General features: G+C 46.2%; 1 protein-coding gene across 1 annotated transcript in view; it reads right to left on the bottom strand.

The window, feature by feature from the left end:
• The window catches only part of col19a1 (collagen, type XIX, alpha 1), a gene marked incomplete at its 3' end in the record, with an annotated part of 77,900 nt that overhangs the window by 34,988 nt on the left and 22,203 nt on the right, over positions 1 to 20,709 (bottom strand). The window contains exons 14-18 of the mRNA XM_080849155.1: positions 19,488 to 19,541; positions 15,783 to 15,818; positions 12,798 to 12,827; positions 12,511 to 12,537; positions 12,276 to 12,329 (exon numbers count right to left, since the gene is read on the bottom strand). Of these exons, the coding sequence (XP_080705281.1) occupies positions 12,276 to 12,329; positions 12,511 to 12,537; positions 12,798 to 12,827; positions 15,783 to 15,818; positions 19,488 to 19,541 (201 nt within the window). The remainder of the gene's footprint in view (positions 1 to 12,275; positions 12,330 to 12,510; positions 12,538 to 12,797; positions 12,828 to 15,782; positions 15,819 to 19,487; positions 19,542 to 20,709) is intronic.

Raw genomic sequence — 20,709 nt, 5'->3', positions numbered from 1 at the left:
CTTTTTTTTACAACCACTAGGTGGCGAACTTGTTTCATGTTTGGAGACCCAGTGCTTGCAGGAGGAGGAAACGGAGGAAAGGTGGCATGGAGAAATAAACGAAGCCAAGGAGAGGCTGGCATACATCGGTAGTGCATAAATATGCTGGCTTGAGTCCAAAAATAGATATCTTTGGAGGAATTCTGGGGAAAAAAGTTTCATGGTGGACATATTTGCAAAGTATGATTGGCTTTTCCATGTGCAGATTGTGTGCATGTGAGTGTGTGTATATGTAAGTGTGTGTGTGGGTAAGATAGAGGGAGAGAGAGAGACAAAGAGAGAAAGAACAGAATCTGCTACAATGCAGGCTATTTCTACACATACAATGCACAAAACTATTATGAAAAGAAAAAGACTACATGAAAACCAAAGCTGAGCTTAACCCTCTTCTGAGGCAGAGGGAAGAGAATACCTCTCTCTCTTGTCTTCTCTCTATTTCTCCCTCCTTCCCTCCCTCCCTCCCTCTCTCTCTCTCACTCCTCCAGGTCCAGAGTCTTGCAGATCTCCTCTGATGGACTTTAAGAGCTAATTGACTTTAACAGCTAGTAAGAAATCTACAGAGTGCTAATGCCATTAATGAATCTGAATTTTTATGCTGGCTTGGGCAGTGAACCTCCGTTTAAGTACCCGCTTCCCTTTACACTCACAAGGCCAGAGGGATGCACATGCCATCTCGAGCCCAAACTTGGGGACACCGGAACGCACTCTCCCACCGAGTTTCACCAGAGGCTCAGAGTGGGCTTCCGGCCGCTAATGGATGTCACGATTGGTTCCGGCGTTCAGTCATTTCATGGTGTGGTCTCATCTGGAAGCGCCGTGTGAGGAGAACTGGATTCTGCCCTCTTACATCAACCTGTGTGGTTGGCTGCAGCCAGCTGGGCGCTCCTTCAGCTCTCCCCTCCTCTCTCCTCCTCTCTCCTCCTCTCTCCTCCTCTCCTGTGCTCCTCGCTGCGTGACTGAGATAACCGCCCCAGCCAAAAGAGTTCAGGACATTCTCCCTCCGGTGAAAAAGCCAACCTCGCTTCAGCCGGAGACGACACGATTGCCATTACCTTGTTTTTTTTTTGTCAAAGGAGCTAGGATGGGTAAACATATCTCAACTGTAGAGGATGCCAGTTCAGTGCCTGCCTGAGCTGCTGGTAGTGCAGGACGGGTTGTTGGCACAGACACAGATGTAAACGGATGTGATGTAGTGGAAGGCTGAAGAAAGGAGCAAAAGAGCGGAGGCCGTGTGTGTATGCGCGTGTGTGCATGTGTGTGAATGAGTGTGTATGTGTGTGTGTGTGTGTGTGTGTGTGTGTGTGTGTGTGTGTGTGTGCTCTGAGCGAGGAGAGGTGACCCACATTGCTCTCAGTTGTGACGCTTGCCCTGCCTGCCACCTCCACCTTACCCACCCACCGCTATGTCTTTGGCACACACACAGACAATACACACACACACACACACACACAGAAAAGCAGAAAGCAGCAGAGAAGAAACGCACCACAGGGGAAACAGGTAAACAGGCTCTCCTTCTTTGCTCCCTATTACCCTCCCCCCATGCAACAACTAAACAACAACAACAACAACAACAACAAGAGAGAAAAAGAAAAATGGAGATGCTAGGGAGGTGATAGCATTGGGGGTTGGGAGTTGGTGGGCAGGTGTACATTCGAGAGCTACACACCCGAACCAGTCTCTGTTTCGAAATCTATTTCGGTTGCAGTCAGTTGTGTCTGCTTGGAATCTTGGAAGAGCAGAATGGCGACCAGTCTAAAGGTTTTGTTAGCCTGGCCGACATGAAGCAGGGCTGTGTGGGACCCTGTGTCCTTTGACCTGCCCCCAGCCCCCCGGTGCCTCCTATCCATGCAGCAGACACATGCAAGGCTCCAGCTGAACACTACAGCTATTAGGCCTTAGCCTCAGGGAGTCTGTGTCAGGCTGATCTGACACACAGACCCCCGGGTCTTGTGGAGTTTTCTCTCTTTTTTTTTTTAAGTCCTTGTACTCGTCGTTGCTGCTTGTCGTCCTCCATGTTATGTGAAGCCACGTCCCCAGGGACGTTTCGGACTGTAAGAGTGTGTGAGCGTGTGTGAGAGTGTGTGAGCGTGTGTGAGTGTGTGTGAGCGTGTGTGAGCGTCTGCGAACAAGGACCCGAGCCGTGCTCCTGGTGTAAGCACAAATGCATTGACCTACATTAGCCCTGCTCAGCATTACCGAGTGAGTCATTTCACATCAGCACCCTTTAACATCCACACACACACACACTGAAGTGCAGACACACCGTCACATATACACACACACCCACACACAAAGTCACTTTCTAAACACCCACACAAAACATACACACCGGAACATCTACACACAGGTTAAAACAAAGACGCACACAAAAACATTAACTAAAAACACACAAATGTTTAATATGAATACTGGATACACACACACACCCACCCACACACACACACACACACACACACACACACACACACACACACACACACACACACACACACACACACACACACACACACACACACACACACACACATATACTCATACTCATACATACACTCCCCACAAACACACAACAGCCTAACACAGGAAGCCAGCACACACACAAACACATATAGACACACCTGAAAGCCCTCTATTCAGCAGGTGAACAATGTGCAATCAGAAGCGTAGCCCTCTCAAGGTCTTGCCCCTACTATGAGCCCCTGTAATTAATTGGCCGCTTAACGTGTGTTTATTGAGGACGAGCTTGGGTTCTGCTTTAGGGAGGCTCACAGGGACCAGGCTCTGACAGACAGATAAATCATAGCCTTGCACATCTGTGCTACGCCTCCATACACCCTACTCCCTCACACACATCCACACCCCAATACCCCCAAACACCCCCCCCCCCCAAAGACACACACACACACACACACACACACACACACAAACACCCCTTCTGCCGCTTATTCCCCTGCAGATGAGTCAAAACCAGAAGTCTTATTGGTGAAGAGCTCTCTCTCTATCTCTCTCTCTCTCGCTTTCTAACTCTCTCTCTCTCTCTTTGTGCCCACTGTGCTCTGCTGAGAAAGGTTACTTCTCAAAGCCGTTTGAGCTTGGTGAGGTATGCGCCTTCCGGCATTTTCCAGGTGCCACAGCATATTCCCCAGGTCACCCTCTCAGCCAGCAGCGGGACGCTGTAATTTAAACTGTAGTCCCCCCTCACTCCACAAAGGCTCCACACACACAAAACACACCCTCTCGTCTCCTCACTGTCAATGGTGCAGGGCCGAGGGTGAAGTGTAAATCTGACCGTAAAATTGCAGCTGTGAGATCTGCTGACCCCGTAAATTCCCCCACTGTCGCTCTGGTCACCGTGGCCACCGCCGATGTCCTCCACGCGGGCAGGGTCGGCCTATCCCATCACCCGCCTGCGGCAACCCGGAGCATTAGTCACGGATTACACCGTCCACATGCCGATAAGAGCAAATGGTTATCTGCATATGCTGGAGATGAGGAACGATCATCTAATGTTTCCCTGAACGCCCCCATGCTGATCGCTGCTGATCCCCCCTGTGACCCCCTCACACCAGAGGTCAGCTCGGTAAAGGTGTGGCACAGCGCACCACCAATGCAAGGGCAGCCGCAGCAATTTTTAAAGGACGTAGGGTCCTCCTTCCTCCTATTCCCCCCCCCCCCCCCTCTCTCTCTCTCTCTCTCTCTCTCCCTCTCTCTCTCTCTCTTTACCGGGCAGCCAAGTGCATTGTAAATAACCCAAGTAGCGTGCGCAGTATGCCAGTAAGACTCAGGGTCACGGGACAAAAGGGAGGCAAAAGTGGAGTGAAACTTTCAGCAAAGCGATGATGTCAACGTCCGTGCCGACGTGGCAGATTGAGAAAGGGGGGCTTACTTTCTTGAAACCGGGTGGAAAGAAAACTGCCCCCCCACCCCCCAAACCACACCCCCCAAGAATGTCATGCCGGCCAGTCATCCATGGCTTCTGCTCCTGACGGATATTCCTTCCTCCCAGGGATCACATCAGACGTTTACTGTTATGAAATATGTCCATTTTCACACTCCAGTTAGAACCTCTTGAAGCAGGTAACCGTAACGACGTAATGGCGCATTTTTAATGTTGTTTTTTTTTTTTTTTGTAACAGCAGACAGGGTGCGTGTGTGCTATAAATAATCCCGTGCCCTCTTCCTCCGTAAGGTCTTGACAGTAATGGGGGAATATCAACGGGAGGCCATTTGGATAATAACCCAACGCTACAGGTGCTGGGCTGGAGGTCAGTGGCATGTGTGCAAATATCAAGCCCGGTTCTTTTGACCTGCACAGAAGTGCATTGAAAACCTGGCTGTCGGCTACACATTACACACCCCACCGTCACCGCCGCAGCCGCAGCCGCAGCCGCCACCGCCGCCAGCTGTAAGTCTTTCACTAATCTCCAGCGCTAAACTGCCTCTCCTAAATTTAACAGACTCGATACTGTCAGTGGGTGACAATGACTGCTGTCTGACTGCCACAATCGAAGCGAGGTGAATCAAATCACATCAGGCGTTTTCTCTCTCTCTCTCTCTCTTTTCTTTTCTTCCGTAGAGGGAGAAGTGCAGGTGAAAGTGGCTCCAAACCAAGTTAGAACAGCTGTGGCGCTGTTGCGAATCAGATTTAGCTCGATAATCAACTGGGTGGGTGTGGGGGCGGGGGTGTTTCTTTATGACCAGGAAGAGCTTCGAGGGTGAATGATATCAGGTTGCCTGAAAAGTGAGCGGGCTGCGGAGGACACGGGGATGACTTTGTCACTCTGTGTGAGAAGCCACACCTCGCTATGACCTTGGACAGACCTTGTCTACATGCAGCGCGCCCGCAGGAAATGACACAGTGGGGTGTGTGTGTGTGTGTGTGTGTGTGTGTGTGTGTGTGTGTGTGTGTGTGTCTGGGTTTGTGTGTGTGTCTGTGTCTGTGTGTGTGTGTGTGTGTCTGTGTGTGTTCAAATAAAAACCTCTCCACATCATTATTTGTCTGTGTATGTATATGTGTGTGTATGGTCACTCTAGGGCACAAGTGTCTCAGTGTGTGTAGCTGTGCTGAGATGTAAGACGAGACGGGAGACGCGTCTGTCCCCAACATCCCACTCTGTGCTGAAGTGGGTAACAGGATGTCTGATGAGAGGACAGAGTGGAGGACATATGTCAGTGTGGGAGCAGAGGAGAGTGACAAAGGATAAGCACAAGACAAAGGGTGTGTGTGTGTGTGTGTGTGTGTGTGTGTGTGTGTGTGTGTGTGTGTGTGTGTGTGTGTGTGTGTGTGTGTGTGTGTGTGTGTGTGTGTGAGAGAGAGAGAGAGAGAGAGTGAGAGAGAGAGAGAAAGAGGGAGAGAAAAAGAGAGAGCGAGAAAGAGAGAGAGAGGGAGGGAAAAAGAGACAGCACCCACAGTGAGAAAATAAAAGAGAAAAAGACATGTGTGAGCTGCTAGTCTCATGGGCATACACACACACACACACACACACACACACTCACACACACACACACATACACACACACACAGCTGCTAGTGAGCAGTCATGTCATTCTGCATAGGAGGCTAGCAGTCCACTATAAACACAGCCACAAGCCACAACCTCAGTCAGATAGAGTTACCATCCTCATCCCACCCCACCCCACACAAGAGGGGCACTTTTCCTAGTCCATTCTGACTCTCACAGCCCTGCAGATCACACCATTATCTGGATTTCAAAAACAACTTGGGCCTTGTCATTGAGTAAAGACAGTGCTCTCCTGAGAAGTATAATGAGTACAAACAAGTATGAATACAAATTTGCTCTTTCAACAACATTAGATAGATTTGATTACAATTTCATTATATCATACATGTTTGTTAACTGAAATTAAGTACATTACCAAATAGATTAGTTCCATGGATTGAATGTACCTATCTACTGAATGCCTCTCATTGCACTCAGTGTGACGCTGTGCGAAAATAATAGCTTTTATGGGGTTGAAGAAACCCAGCCATGACTGTGAAGAATGGTGTTATACCGCGCGCCCTGTAACTCTGTGTCGCCATGCTCCAACATGAATCTTCACACAACGCTCTTGCTCCGGCACACTGATATCTCTCCGCAGAGAGACGCGCTGTGCTCCCCGAAGACGCGTGTTTCCACGTGCGAGCTGGAGCCCTCGTTCCGCGGCGGAATGCCTTCACCGTGACACAATGATTCCCATCAATTATGGATGGGCTTAAACTGATATCACGGCTGCTGGGCCCTCGCGTTCTGCCGGGCCCGTATTCTTTTACTTTCGGCTATCGTTCTTCCCCAGCTGCCGCGGCTCCGTCTGCTCCTCCCTGCAGGAGAAAAATGGCTTCTGACCCAACAACTGGCCCGCGGCGTTTCGCACACAAGTCAAAATCTTTTGTTTTTCTCTTTCACCCCTTTCTCTTTTGACACAAGCGTAGTCTCCTGGCTAATCATTAGCACATTTCCTGGTTCATATCTGATAGGGCTGAGAGTGCAGGGGCAGGATCCACTGGGCCACTAGACTGGTTGAGGAGTTTAGAAGGTTAGCGCCGGTTCAGTGTGGTATCTCTCAACGGTGAGATAACACCGGACGGTAATTGCTTGTGTCCTCTTGAAAAAGGTCTGCGAGCAAATTAAGTGTATGAAGGAGAGTCAGAGGATGAAACGTTATTTAGAGCACGGGTCTTTAAGTTGTTGAGAAAACAAATTACCTTTAATTGACTGTAATTACAGCAATTAATATCAACTTGAGATTTAATTTCTTGAGGGGGTTTCCCTTATTTCCAAGGGAATGTTCAAGCACAACGGTTTACAGTCAAACACTGCAGATACTGTAATTAGATGAAGACTATATAATTAGTCATTATTAGCTTAGCCATTATGAAAGCAGACTGGAAACTACAGAGACACGGGCTTATGAGCTGTTCACAGTACTGTAAATACAGCAATGCTGAATCCATATGCATTGAGGTACACAATTCTTTATCTTATTTAAAGTATATCATATCTTCAAAGATAGAGTAGGCAGGTGATGTTGGGCAAATGTGTGCACAGTGTGGCTTTGGCCAATGGATGGAGTGTTGCAATATTGAGTTCTCTTTTGAGCGGGTCAAAAACCTACACACAAGATTTGGAGTGTTCATGCTCACTAGAGAGCTGATGTTTTGTAGAAGTTGAACTGAAAACTGAGCTGGTAACCAAATGTACAGATGTCCTATCCCTCATACTTGGGTCAGGTGTTATGGCTGCTCATTTTTGTGCTCATTTTTCAAAAGCTTTTTTTGTAAACTATTGCCTTCTGCAACATGCCTCCTGTACCATAACATATGATGATCAGCAGCTGGTTAAACCCCATCTGTTTGAGAAGATTTTAATGATTATGAACGTTTAAGGCAAATTTACACCAGTGGACAGAAATTGATGTTACAGTTGAACAGGCCCCCAAAATTGAAAAGCTGCATGACAACATATCAGATGTCACGTCATACATACTTATATCACACCGGCAGTCTATGGAAGCTAAAATGATACGCCATCTACTCATGTATATGTTAGCCATATACATATTTGCATATCATTTATGTCTTAACTGTCTGTTCATTTTATGATTAATGTGTTAACAATGTTTATTTTCACATAATTGATGTCTACATTTTCTGTTCATTTTAAGATTAATGGCAATATTTGGTTAATTATTGTAGGCTATATTTATCTTTATCAAATATAACTGGTATACAGCCAGAAAAATACTTACTAAATTAATTTAATTTCCATTTATTTGCTTTCCTCTCTCTGTGTCCTCCCACCCCCAACCCCACCTCAACCACCATTGTTCTCTAAGTAAACCTTCCTTTGACAGAGACCTATGGTATGCCAACACACGACAGCACCCTGCCCATTGCCCCCTGACCTACGACCCTTCTCTGTTAGGCCTAGGGTCAGACTGGCCAGCGCCTCTCTTCCACCTGGTCTGTCTGAGAGGAGGTGAGGTGACTACAGGGTGGCACATGCTTCATTGTCAGGCTTGTACCCCTGTTATGCCCCATAATGGCTCTTCACCCTGACTTCTCCTTGCATCCCCACCACAAAGGCACATACCACAAAGCAACAGGCTCTGGGCTCGTCGCGTCACCTCTGGCCCCTACAGACCTGGGTTCAAATGCTGTGCTAACCTCTTGCTCCAAATGCAGCATCCTCTTTGAAGTGCCACGTGGGTGTGGGTTTAGGGGCAAATTCAGTTACATGCACCAGGCATGCTCAATCAACAACAGAATACATACATGAAATGAGGAGACAAATGGCACTGCCAATCTCAGCTCTGTCACCTCATCCTTACCTCTAGTTGTCTGGAAAGAATTTCAGTGTTCTAATTAGAGTTTAATGCATTTGTACCGAGGGATCTACTGCACAATTGATGGATACACGTCAAAATCCAGATCGGATGAGTTGCCCAATTGTATGCTGGGGATCGTTTGCTTATTCCAGAACACTCCTCAGGGGGATCACACACAAAAAATATGCAGACTTCATCCAGGCTGTGTGGTTTTAAGGCCTGGGAATTGCAACCATAAAAGGACAACGCAAGCTCTTGCCTTCCTGTATGTCTTCTGGTGATTAAAGTGCATTTAAAATGCAATACCTTAATATACACTTTACTTCCTGCAACAGACTTCAAAGGAAAAACATATTTACATAAACAATTTATGAAGCCGTGCATCGTCATAAAGCAAGATATAGCCGGTACACATTCCTGTCTTGTTCCCATTGAAAAATTAACCTTCGGTAGCTTCGAGGGCAACTTCGAAATGTCAACACGCTCGTCTTGAAGGCACTCTGCCCCGTAAACATTTAGCGCTAGGCCTGTTCATCGCACACTAATTAGCATACTATGGCAAGGGCTCTACGCCATGCCCTAAAACAGAGCTGTGAATATTTTTAAGCTGATATCTATTAATCCACAGCAGCCCACCGGCTTGCCCAGCGGTGAACACATGTCTGTACCCAGCCCACACATCATCCTGTGCCAGCCGGGCCGAGCAAGGCATGCTGGGAAACCTTGGCAGAACATGAAAAAAGACCATGTTCCTCTATGTTTTGGCCCAGAGCGAGGTTGATGCGCTGCCCAATCGCGTATGTTTGTGTGTGACTCCCCTGTCTCAGGCAAATGACACGCTGGTGAACATTTCGTTTTTTTTTTTAATGTTTTTCTTTTCTAGCACGGGGTTGGTTGGGGGCTGGGCTTGTGGGGGTACAATGAGCAATTTCTTGTCTTTTTTTCCTCATCTGAGTGCAGACTGTTGTTCCACTGTAAGTCTGGCTGCTGTCGTGGGACGGGGAATGGCATTATTCAGCCTAATTGCCATCCTGCTGTCCAGACAATGCCAACTGGTGCGTTTGAGTGAAATCTCCAAAATCCTCATTGTCGCGAGCCAGCACATACGTACACCCTCTGCTCCTCCTGGTCTCATGTAGGGCGCAGGAAATGCACTGTGACAACACGGGGCTTAGCACATCAGTACAGATGCTGATAAATATTTCACAAGGGCCGCCAACGGCAAAGGAGGAGGAAACCTTTCTGTTTTTTCTTTCTTTCCCTTTGCTGGTTCTTCTCCTCTTCCTCCTTCCCTCTTCCTGTTTGATCTCCCGCAGCGTGTCACACTGAGTCCCAAAGTCCTACTCTTTGCTTGCCATTCTATGTCAATGGCATCCATAATGGATGAAAGCAAGCAGTTCGCATTACTATTAATGCCGTCTCTTGGTGCAATCTAGGCGCAATGCATTATTATTTAAATCAGGTCCAACCCCCCCCCCCCCCCCCCCCCTCCCTTCGCTCCACTCACTGTAATTACCATGGGCTAAAGTGGGAATACAGTACCTCACGTTATTGTTTTAAGAAGTTAGATTCGCCCGTCCTCTTGACTGATTTGACGGCGCAGAAGCGGTGGAACCGTTAATTACCATCTGTGAAAGGACAGTTATAGTGTGGGTGACTCGCCGACCTCTCCGAAATAACTCTTCGGCGGCGATTGTCAAATTTACATTCAAGAAATATTTCACCGGGGTTGGAGCTGTCCTCTGCCTCACGTTTTTAAATTACCCCCTGACACAAGAGAGGTGACTCATACTTTTCTTAGTCATTCAATTGATCAGACTGCTCTGTGTGGGAAAGAAAAAGGAGTTTGGCGTGACATGTTTGACAGCTCCGGTGCTTCTTATGGTCACCCAGTAGCCCAATGGCTTATTTTAGAGGGGTTGTAGAATGGCCAAGGATAGCTTCTCAGATCGCTCCCGGCCGCATAAGATGGCAGCTCGGAGTGGGGCCAAGAGCAGCGTGGTGTAATCGTGAGCGAGAGATGCTAATTGGGTGAGAGGCTCTCACCCTCAGTGTCTCTGGTAAAAGACACCCCGATAATGATACATGTCCCCTCGTACTGAAATAGACCATGGGATCGCAAAAGACACAGGTTGGTCAACAACCTCTGGGGCCACATGTGACCAGCAAGTGGGCTAAAAATAAGGCGAAACTTTAGCACATTCACAGGCACTAGGAAGCCATCCAGCCATCAAAGAGAGTGTATTAATAGAGGCGGAGCTGTGTGTTTCTCCAACAAAACAACATACTCGGTGTTAATTTAAGTGTCAGGCTCTAAAGAAGTTTGCTCCCCTTGCCCAAGCGCACCGATTACCCACTCTGAATTCATTCATGTAAGAAATAAATGTTACTATATTCTCTGGCGGCTCCTGTGATTTTAATGAACACTTTGTGCCAAGCAGAAAGCTATTAGAACATAACGTATGGATTATAAACACAGCCTTTTGCAGCCCAAACCAATTAAAAAAGGTATCATTTGGGTTAAGCTTGACACCGCGGTTAGATTCTACGGGTGAAAAGTCAAAAGGTCGAAAGCCTCTTGTGGACCTTTGACATTGTGTTATACTTGTATCCTTTTTCCACAGCATTTGAACTAAAACAAAAAGTTCAGTGTAGGACTAAGACAACTTCCTAGTTGAAAGAGACGCTTTATGAAACAGTCAGCCTTATTTCCATTCTGCCAGTCTGTGTGGCCTGCGGTTCAACAGAAACTATGTGGTTTGTGAAACACCGGAATTTTTCACGTTTCACACTGACGGTTAAGAGTAGGCCAACACTTGGGAAAGAAATGTCTTGGGTACTGTGCACCACTCAAATTTCACTGGCTTTGCAGTCGCTCCTACCATCAAACTGTGAGAATGGTCCAGTTACACAAAGTTACCGTAGTGAAGCAATTTCCATAAAAATGCAAATAATAAAAATGTGTGCTTATATGGATATTAATTTACGGGCTAAGTGGTTCACACGGTACAAGCTGTTTCTACGAAATGTATGGAAAAGAGCAGGTGAAGCAGTGGTGCTGCCCAAGTGTCCACAGATGACTGGAGCAGAGAGGGGGTCTTATTGTATAATAATGTGTACAACACACACACACACACACACACACACAGACACACACACACACACACACACACACACACACACACACACACACACACACACACACACACACACACACACACACACACACACACACACACACACACACACACACACACACACTTGATATACTATAACTACATATATAACATAATCTCTTAAAAGTAGCATGGTTGACACCAGTAACCCAGCAGTGGGCTATCCAATGTCTTAAATCTCCACCAAACAACTCACTGCTCTCCAACAATAACAAGGAGAATGATAGCCCAAATATCTTTGTCTCAGACTAAACAGAGAAGAAAAAGAAGAAGGCCTCATCGGGGGTTTAATGGACAGAAACCCTATCTATTGTCTTCTTTCTTTTGGCCCCATTTTCTGATCTTAAATCACAGCAGAGACGGGGCTCCTGGAGGGCCTCGCCACGTGTGCTGTCAGTCACGCTCGGCAAGCGTGGCCCCTGGGCCACTAGGCCTCTGTAATAATTGTCATTCTATTAGCATGACCCACCTTAACACCCTCCCTCCCCAGGCCCTCCCCCTTCCTCAACTGCCCCGACCCTCGGCTGGCTGGCTTGGGCCCACCCACGCCCTGCACTCACATCCTCAGCTGTCGGTCCTGGTGGCCCCCTCCTCCTCCATACACACACACGCACACACACACATACATACACACACACACACACACACACACACACACACACACACGCACACACACACATACATACACACACAAGCCTGGGCCACACAAACAGTGGCCTGCTGTCGTTTACTCACCCTTTTGCCCTCCTTGCCTGGCGTTCCTGACTGACCCGGCACCCCGGCCTCTCCCTGGGGACACAGGAAAGAGGGAAACACTATCAGACGGGACGTTAAAGAAACGCCGTGTGTGGTACCGCTCTACAGCCCCCGGTGAAGCGGTGAACTTGTTGGGACTTTCGTTGCTGCAGCATAAAATAATGGGCTACAGTAGGAAGATGGTGGTGGAGTTGTGTATTTGTTCAGTACTCACCTTGTCCCCTGCAGGACCCGGTAACCCCTGCCGAAGACACCAGAACATATACAGTATTCCATTATATGAGTTGAATTACAGAGAGGTCTAAGGGCTCATTGCTTTCATTTTCAGAAATAAAGCAGTCTGAATATGGCTAATCCACTTCTAATGTGAATGCCTGATACATTATGCTAATTGTTATTTGGAATTTATTTACGTGAGTAAAGTACAAATATGTTATATTCATTAATATGGCACACTCAAACACCAATTTATAAGTCATCCATAGAGACGGTCTGTTTTACCTGATCTCCCTTTAGACCTGTAATTTCAGTCTGAGAAAACACAAGAGAAGAAAATGAAGACCATTAACACCATTCCTACAACAAGAGATTAAAAATAGCAGTTAATGCTGTTTACTGTTGGTGAAAGTCCCATGGGAGTTTGTTTGATGTTTGATAGAAACGTAGTCATTGTCGACAGGTTTAAAAGCCCAAAGTGCTGGTAAACTAGGCAGAGGCCATGACCTTTCTGCTTAGGCAAGTTGTCTGTCCACACGGCCATACTAGAGGGACTGGACACACCAATGAAAACACACACACACACACACACACACACACACACACACACACACACACACACACACACAGACACACACACACACACACACACAAACACACACACACACACACACACACACACACACACACAGACACATACACACACACACACAGAAACACACACACAGACACACACACATGCTTGTACACACCCACACACACACACACACACACACACACAGACACACACACACACACACACACACAAACACACACACACACACAGACACATACACACGCACACACAAATTGACTTCACATGACAAGCAAACATTTGGTCGTCCTCATCAGCTTGCATCCTCACAAATACTGACAACTTCTCGGAAACAACGGCAAAAATAGCCGTTCATTACATGCATTCAGAATGTGAAAGTCATCGACCTGGAGGCGGAAGCGGTATTTAAAAATCCAGGCTTTTACAAGGATTGACAACACTTTGGTATTTGCTGTAAACAAGACTGACAGCTCCCAAATGACAAGCTATTTTAAAAGTGTGTCAGAAATATCAATGACAGAATTACTCAACAAACAACATTTACAAGGGATGAACAACGAGACAAGCATGCATCCATCGCACCCTCATGCAAACATGGCTGCAGAAAACACACACATACTCCTCTCTGATCTTCAATATGTAACATTTCACACTCTTGTCGTGTGCGCGGACATTCTTGCGTCAAAGACTTGGTGGCACGATGGTCACGCTCTTTGTTGTCCGAGCAGAGATGGGTGCGATCACACCTCTGCTCGTAAAATGTAAAATTAGCGGGAGCAAATAGCTGCTCATGCCGTGACAAAGTTCCCCGATGGGTTTACTGAGTGTTTTGGGTGACATGAAAGATGCAGGGTGAACAGAAGGCTGGAAGAAAAACACTGATTTAAACTGGCAGCCCTATCCTCTCTAATGATGTGCTGGTGATTAGCTAACCATCCATGGTATACTTTCTGCCAGTCTCATCTCCCCTGACTCCACTGATTCCAGAGAGTATACAAACCATACGCATGTGTGAGTGACCATGTGTTTACATTCACGCATTCCCTCACAGTATGAATTTCCAGGCCATCTTTGGGTTTAGCTGCGAGATAATGGTGCGTGGTGTTATATTCTTAGTTTGAGGGCGTTAAAAAAAAACACCACATCCTCAATTATGAGAGTAGAATGGATAAAACTCGCCGCCTGTTCCCTAATGGATTGTGCAAATGCTGCGGATAAATACTCAAGGTCCTCTGGGACACAGGCTGAACAGAGCGTGTCGCACAGGAGCCAATTCAATCTCACAGGCCTCCTTGCCTCAACTGAACCACATTTAGAAAAACTGCACAATAGCCCTTAACCATTTCCATAGGCATTCAGGGGCAGGCACTGTCATAAACTATGATATGCTATGCTATGCTGTGCTTTTCTGTACCGTGCTACATACGTATGTTTGCATCATGCACAGCCTCTGTGCCTCTCCCATCAGTTCACCTTAAGGCTCATTGAAAAGAGCTGCATGACATTCCAATTCACAGTACAAACCATAATCTGGTCACGCCACTCGACACGATGCTAGACTAGACAGCAGGGAGACAAATGCATTCCGTTAGGGAAGATGGTTGTCACCTGCCTCAGCCGACAACCTTCCACAACTTCCTTCCACATGATGACTGACTGCTGCACACACAGGTAACTACCACCTTGTGTTCTCGGATAGATTTCCAATGTAATCTGAAGTGTCAGGGTGCTCACTGTCAAGCCATTCTAAATTGGGTGTCAATGGCACGCTACATGGGCATATTTTAAGAACCACACTGTATGTGTTGAGTTTGCAGTGTTTGGACATGGCTCTACCACAGCTGCTGTCTACCAAGTAATGAAACAGAAATGTTATTCATAAATCCTTGGATGGTTTTGCTCAAGCAAAAAGGGAGAATAGCTGCCGGTTCTATACTGGGGCATGTTGAAAAAAAGGCAATATTACATCTAGAATCTATTACAAGACAAGCAATATAAAGGGCTATGTCTGGTGCCTATCTAGATAAAAATAAGACTTAATAAGAGAATTCAATAAGAAGAATCAATTCAAGAATTAATAAGTTTCCTTGACAAACAATAAGGGTCTTTGTGCAATCTTAATAATCGCAACTTCCATCTACTATCTGAAAAGGCACATACACAGAACAGAATGTTAGAAATATTATTGATTAATTAATACTATGAACTTTGTATTAGCCTAATGTATACTGTTAGACTGTCTAATAAGTGTTAAACATCTACTGAAAACATTTCCATCAACTGTCTGCATCATCCCGCTAACTCCACCCGGCCAATTGGCCGACTGACTTCGTCTGTCCTTGCTCTGAGCTCCATAATTCAGAGTGAACACCCCAGTAATGTGACACCGAGTGTGTTCACCTGTGCTCTTAACCTCCCTCCCAACAGCGAGTGCCAGATGTTTCACAGGCCATCGAATAGCTGAGCAGCGTAAAACCCTGCCTTGCGCCCGACCAACCAGCCGTCAATAAATCCACCATCAGTTTTGGACTATGAGAGGGGGGGGGGGGGGGGGGGGCGATAATTTATGGTGGAGAAAAATAATAATGATGATTTCTAGCACACGCGGACACACATCACTGCACACTCGATTGCCCCAGACCAGCTGTGTTAGTGAATGTGATGGACATACATACCGATGATCCTGCAGGGCCAGGTGGGCCAGCGTCCCCCTGTAAGACAACACAAGAGAGATTAGAGATGGTTTTAAAGCATGCCTGTGCCAATAGGAAACACACTGCACAGTGTAAACGTGAGGAAGCCATGAGATGCCTCCAGCTGAGACAAGACACTGGGCGGTATTTTAAGAGCAGCAATGGCCGGCGGAAACAGCACACACACAATTGGAAGATTTGTGGCAGAGGTGGTGCTTAAGAGACTAAAAGGTCTTGCCCGTGCAGAAGCGATTAGTTCTAGGTAGGGTGTCAGGCTCAACCAATGAAGGTCGCTGAATGATCACTTTACAAGCCATGGATAAAGCACTAATGAAATTATATACGGTACACTGTTATGTAAGTGCCCGAGTCAGATTAGACAAATAGCATTTTCTCATTTACCTTGTTCACTGCTGTACAAAGAAGCAAACTATCACTGGATGATTAAATGTCTTATGACCTTTTCAAGGATTTAATGGTGACAATATTAAAATAATAACAATACCTGTATGATACACTAACACATATTATGTGGGCAATGGCTGTTTATCAATAAGGTTCATTTTCATCACAGTTTTTGCTACAGTAAAATTGCAAACTGTATCAGATTCTTGCAACACATCGACTATGGCAGCTGGATACATGTGACATAACTGTATTATCCTTGAGTTCTTGGATGGGGAACTGGTATTAGTTGGATGGGGAACCACTAGTTGAATTTTACAAGGCTGGTGAGTTCTGCTAAACTAGACGATATAAAGCAAACGAGATAGAGAGAGAGAGAGAGAGAGAGAGAGAAAAGAAAGATACTGGCTGAGTCTAACTTGACACATAATAAATGCAATAAATGCTATTTCAGGGGCTTTGACATGTGGAAGAAAAAGCTCACGGCTCATGCTCGTTGAAATCTAAAGGTCACGAAAATAAAAAAGCACTTGGCGTCATCACTGACATTTGGGTACGTGTCCACCAACCACTGCGCCACACTCCCTTCCCCAGGTGCACCGCCAATATTAGAGTCATAAACAATACACCTGTGTCTTCTCTCTTGACTTGTCAGGTATGAGCCATCAAGGCTTCCGGGGGCCTTAAAATAAATACGGTGAACTAAACATATAGATTAAAGCTTTGTTACAATAACAAAAAGGAGAGGCACCGCAGGACAGAGCGTTTGGGAAATGTCACCCGTCAGATGGCGAGTGAGGCGGATGAGGCCTGCGCCTCCTAACCAGAGTAAACAGTAGCTCACAAGACACCTGCCTCCCAAAGCCCTGCACTTAAAAATAAAGTCAAAACAAAGCAGAGAGAAGCTGGAAAAAAAACAGCACACCCACCCTGCCTCACAAAACGAATGTAAGCGACCTAATTGTTTTTGTCGCTTTCTGGCCTGGAAAAGAAAAAGTGTAATTTAACACGGTTTGAATCACAGGAAGCTGGGGCAAAACATTTGCAAACTTTAAATGCTACTGCATTATTTATTTTCCAGCACACTGAACGCCTCAATGGGAAGGCGAAGTACAGTAACTTATTACGGCACTTCCACTAATACCCACCTAGCATTTGTGGGTACTGCAGGTGCAGATTCATTTCCTCTAAGACTGTCCCTTTTTTAACTCTAGTGTGCTATTCCACTGAGGTGGGTAAAACATTAGAGGGATTTAGTAACACAATTCATCTTCTACAGTCACAACAGTTCAGCTCTGATATGGAACCAGTTCTAGCCACAATCTGCATACATGGATTTACTCTGCATGTATGAACGGCACGACAGGTCTACCTCCCTCTGTCAGGTTCAGTACAAATAAACAGTTTCTCTCCTCCGTCCTTGCAGGGGGAGACATGGGTATAAAATAGCTGGTAATTCGCTGTCCTAGACAGATCAACATGGTGAGCTCATTACGGCTTCAAGGCCGGGAGACAGTGCACCTACAATCATGTGCAATCAGACAGTTCCTATGGAAGACGAAAACAACAACAAAAAAGACCTAACCAGAGAGTCTGGGATATCAAAGAAAACAGGCGATAGGACAACTAATAAGAGGAGTAATCCCTCAGTAGTGGAGTGAGTGAGCGAGAGAGAGAGAGAGAGAGAGAGAGAAAGAGTGAGATTGAGGGAGAAACTCATGCTGAAAAGATACAGCCTCAATGCTTTCCAGCTGCATGCAAAATAAAACTAATTTAACAGGCAGTGTAAAAAGATGTGCTGATATGATTTTTTTGTAGCAATTTGAGCTTGTATGAAGTCTGTAGAGCGTCCTGCTGTGTTGTCATAACTAGTTCTCATTGACTCGGCCTGACTGCAAAACCTGCAACATCTTCATTTCAATCTGAGGTCAACTGCATTTCAGTGAATATGGATCATTTTCACCACTTAATCACTGAGGTAACATTTGAAAAACAGACAGAAAGTCAAGGGCAGAGGTTACATCAGACCCGGCCGACAAAGTCTGAATTCCCAGACATTAAACAGGACTGCTGTTGGGTCCGACCTGTCAGTTTGAAACGTGTGTGTGTGATGTAGTGTTGCTGATGCGTGTTGCTGGACACCTTCACTTAAAGCTTTCACCTCACATGAGAATCACATGAGAATGGAATTCTGTTTTCACGGGGCGTGTCTATTTTGATAATCATATTAATCACGTGTAGATACCAGCGTCAGGCGTGGCCTATGAGCTTATCAAAAATAAGTTTGCTGGCAAGATAGCACATCGTCTGAACCATTCCATGGCATGGAGCTGGAAAGCGCAATTACAGGATCGTATCTTAAAAGCGACATTATGCAAGTAGCTGATCAAGTCTACTAGCTTGACAAAAGGTGGCTTTTTAGACATTTTAGTTGCGAAATGATACTGTATGAAGATGAAACCAATCCTTTGGTTCTTTGTGGTACCCTAGGTACGATATAACGCTGTGTACTAATCTGGCTCGTACAGACACACACACAGGGGCACAGACACCACTAAAGGTGTACAGGACCCTCATAATCTGTATCTGTAACTGTACAGACATCTTCATTTTGATGGAAATCAAGCAACTACGCCAGGCTTCAATGAGAGTGAGTGAGAGTTTCTCTGAATGATAGCCGGGAACAGTCAGCTCTCCACCTGTTAGCTACAGATTATACCAATCACTTTTCAGGAATATGTAGTAAATTAAAACGACTAGTTAATCAATTCAAAGTCCTATGTTGCAAAAGGAATGGGAATTTGTATCTTGTGGCCATCCACAATGACATGATTTGATTTGAAGAACCGTAATGGCTGACCCACAGACATGTCAATCATGGAGCCTACTTTTTTCCTTTGTTAAGAAGGATTATCTGTTTCCATCACATTGTTTGTGCTTTCCTGAATAACGTGTTTGTATTCTGCTCCATCCCTAGTCACCAGCAAGAGAAGAGGGGCAGGCACAGAACGATGACATTAGCCATGACCCTTATCAAGTACAAGCATCAGTAGACTCAAAGCAAAGGTGCCAATAAATAGGGGGGTTCAGAAGACTTGGAGAAAAAAAAGAGAGGAGAGGAGAGAAGTGAGGGACACACAACAGCACAGGGGAGGAATATGCCCCTTTCACTGAACAAGGCCAAAGCAGAAGGAGAAGGTTGTGAGTAGCATCCTTTCCCATCCACCCTTGTCCCTTCTTTTGTCATGTGCTTTGCTGTAAATAATAAACATTCTGACTCACTTTATCACCTTTGAGGCCAGGTTCACCTGCAGGTCCTGGGTCACCTTTCAATCCCTGGGGAAAGCAAAAAAAACCCAACAACAACAAGACAAATGAACAAATGTAAAACAGGCTGTTTAACGAAAAAACGCTCCATCTTTTTCCTCCTGGGTTATAATGCGGTAAAGGATGACTGTACTATGCTGTACTGCTTCCCTGTTATGGCAACAATGCTCACCTTGTTACAACCCCCCCCCCCCCCCCCCCCCAGCCCCACAGTGTCATCAGCCAATATGAGGCCATTAAACATGTAGAGGCCTGCGGCAATGGCTGACTTTAGCTTTTTGTAATATTGTCCTCCTCTTGCTGTGAGGAAGGTGGTGTTGTGTGAGGTCCCCCTTTAAATCATGCGGCAGTATTCTTTCTTCTGACAGTTATGCGATTAACAGATATCAACCTTTCCAATCCCCCTCCTGATGCCTCTACCCTGACAATCCCCCCCAACGAAACCTCCCCCTCCCCCCTCTAAAAAAAAAAACCGCCCTGCTGGTCTCAGCCAAGATTAGGATTTTCATCGCCTTTGCCTCTGGGCAGGTGCTGTTTGGGATCTGATTGGAGCTGAAGGGCTTCGGGCAAAGTCAGGACACCGCATGGTGAAAAGCAGGGGAGAAGACAGGGACAGCTGAGAGGGAAAAAAGCGGGTGAATAAACGGCCACCGCCACCATCGCTGATGAATGAGTCCTGACATGTATCGACAGCCTAAATTTACAGCGGGCCTTGTTAGGTGTGACACATTTGGGACGGCAGCAAGAGGCGTTTGAAATAAGTTAAGGGGGGGTTGGGGGGTCTTGGCGGATGGTAGGTGCTAAAAGGGCTCGAAACAGCGCAATTTGTCTTAGTTAGGCTGCCGAAGTGGGAGGGCCATTAATGCTGAGTTATATCAGCTGCGGATGATGGCCTTCTTTTTATCAGCGCGTCTCAAAGATTCCCAGGCAAAGAGATGTGACTAATACACCCAGTGCCTACTGTATGGAACTAAAAGCCGCTGACAAAAAGCTGCCCGCAGATGTGTGGCCAGCCACTTCCACTTACTTCTCTGCAGGGAAAGGTAGTCGAGAGTGACTGGTACAAATGCAGCCAATCCAACTGCAGCTGCCCGGTTGACTTTTTTTTGGCAGTCAGCATGGCAAAGAAGAATGCTCCAAATCAGTGGAACAAAGTGTGTGTCAAGAATTGAAACAT

The sequence above is a fragment of the Sprattus sprattus genome (genome assembly GCF_963457725.1).
Source record: "Sprattus sprattus genome assembly, chromosome: 12".
NCBI lineage: Eukaryota > Metazoa > Chordata > Actinopteri > Clupeiformes > Clupeidae > Sprattus > Sprattus sprattus.
The sequence above is the reverse complement of the archived record's forward strand: the minus strand, read 5'-3'. Positions and strand labels throughout refer to the sequence as shown.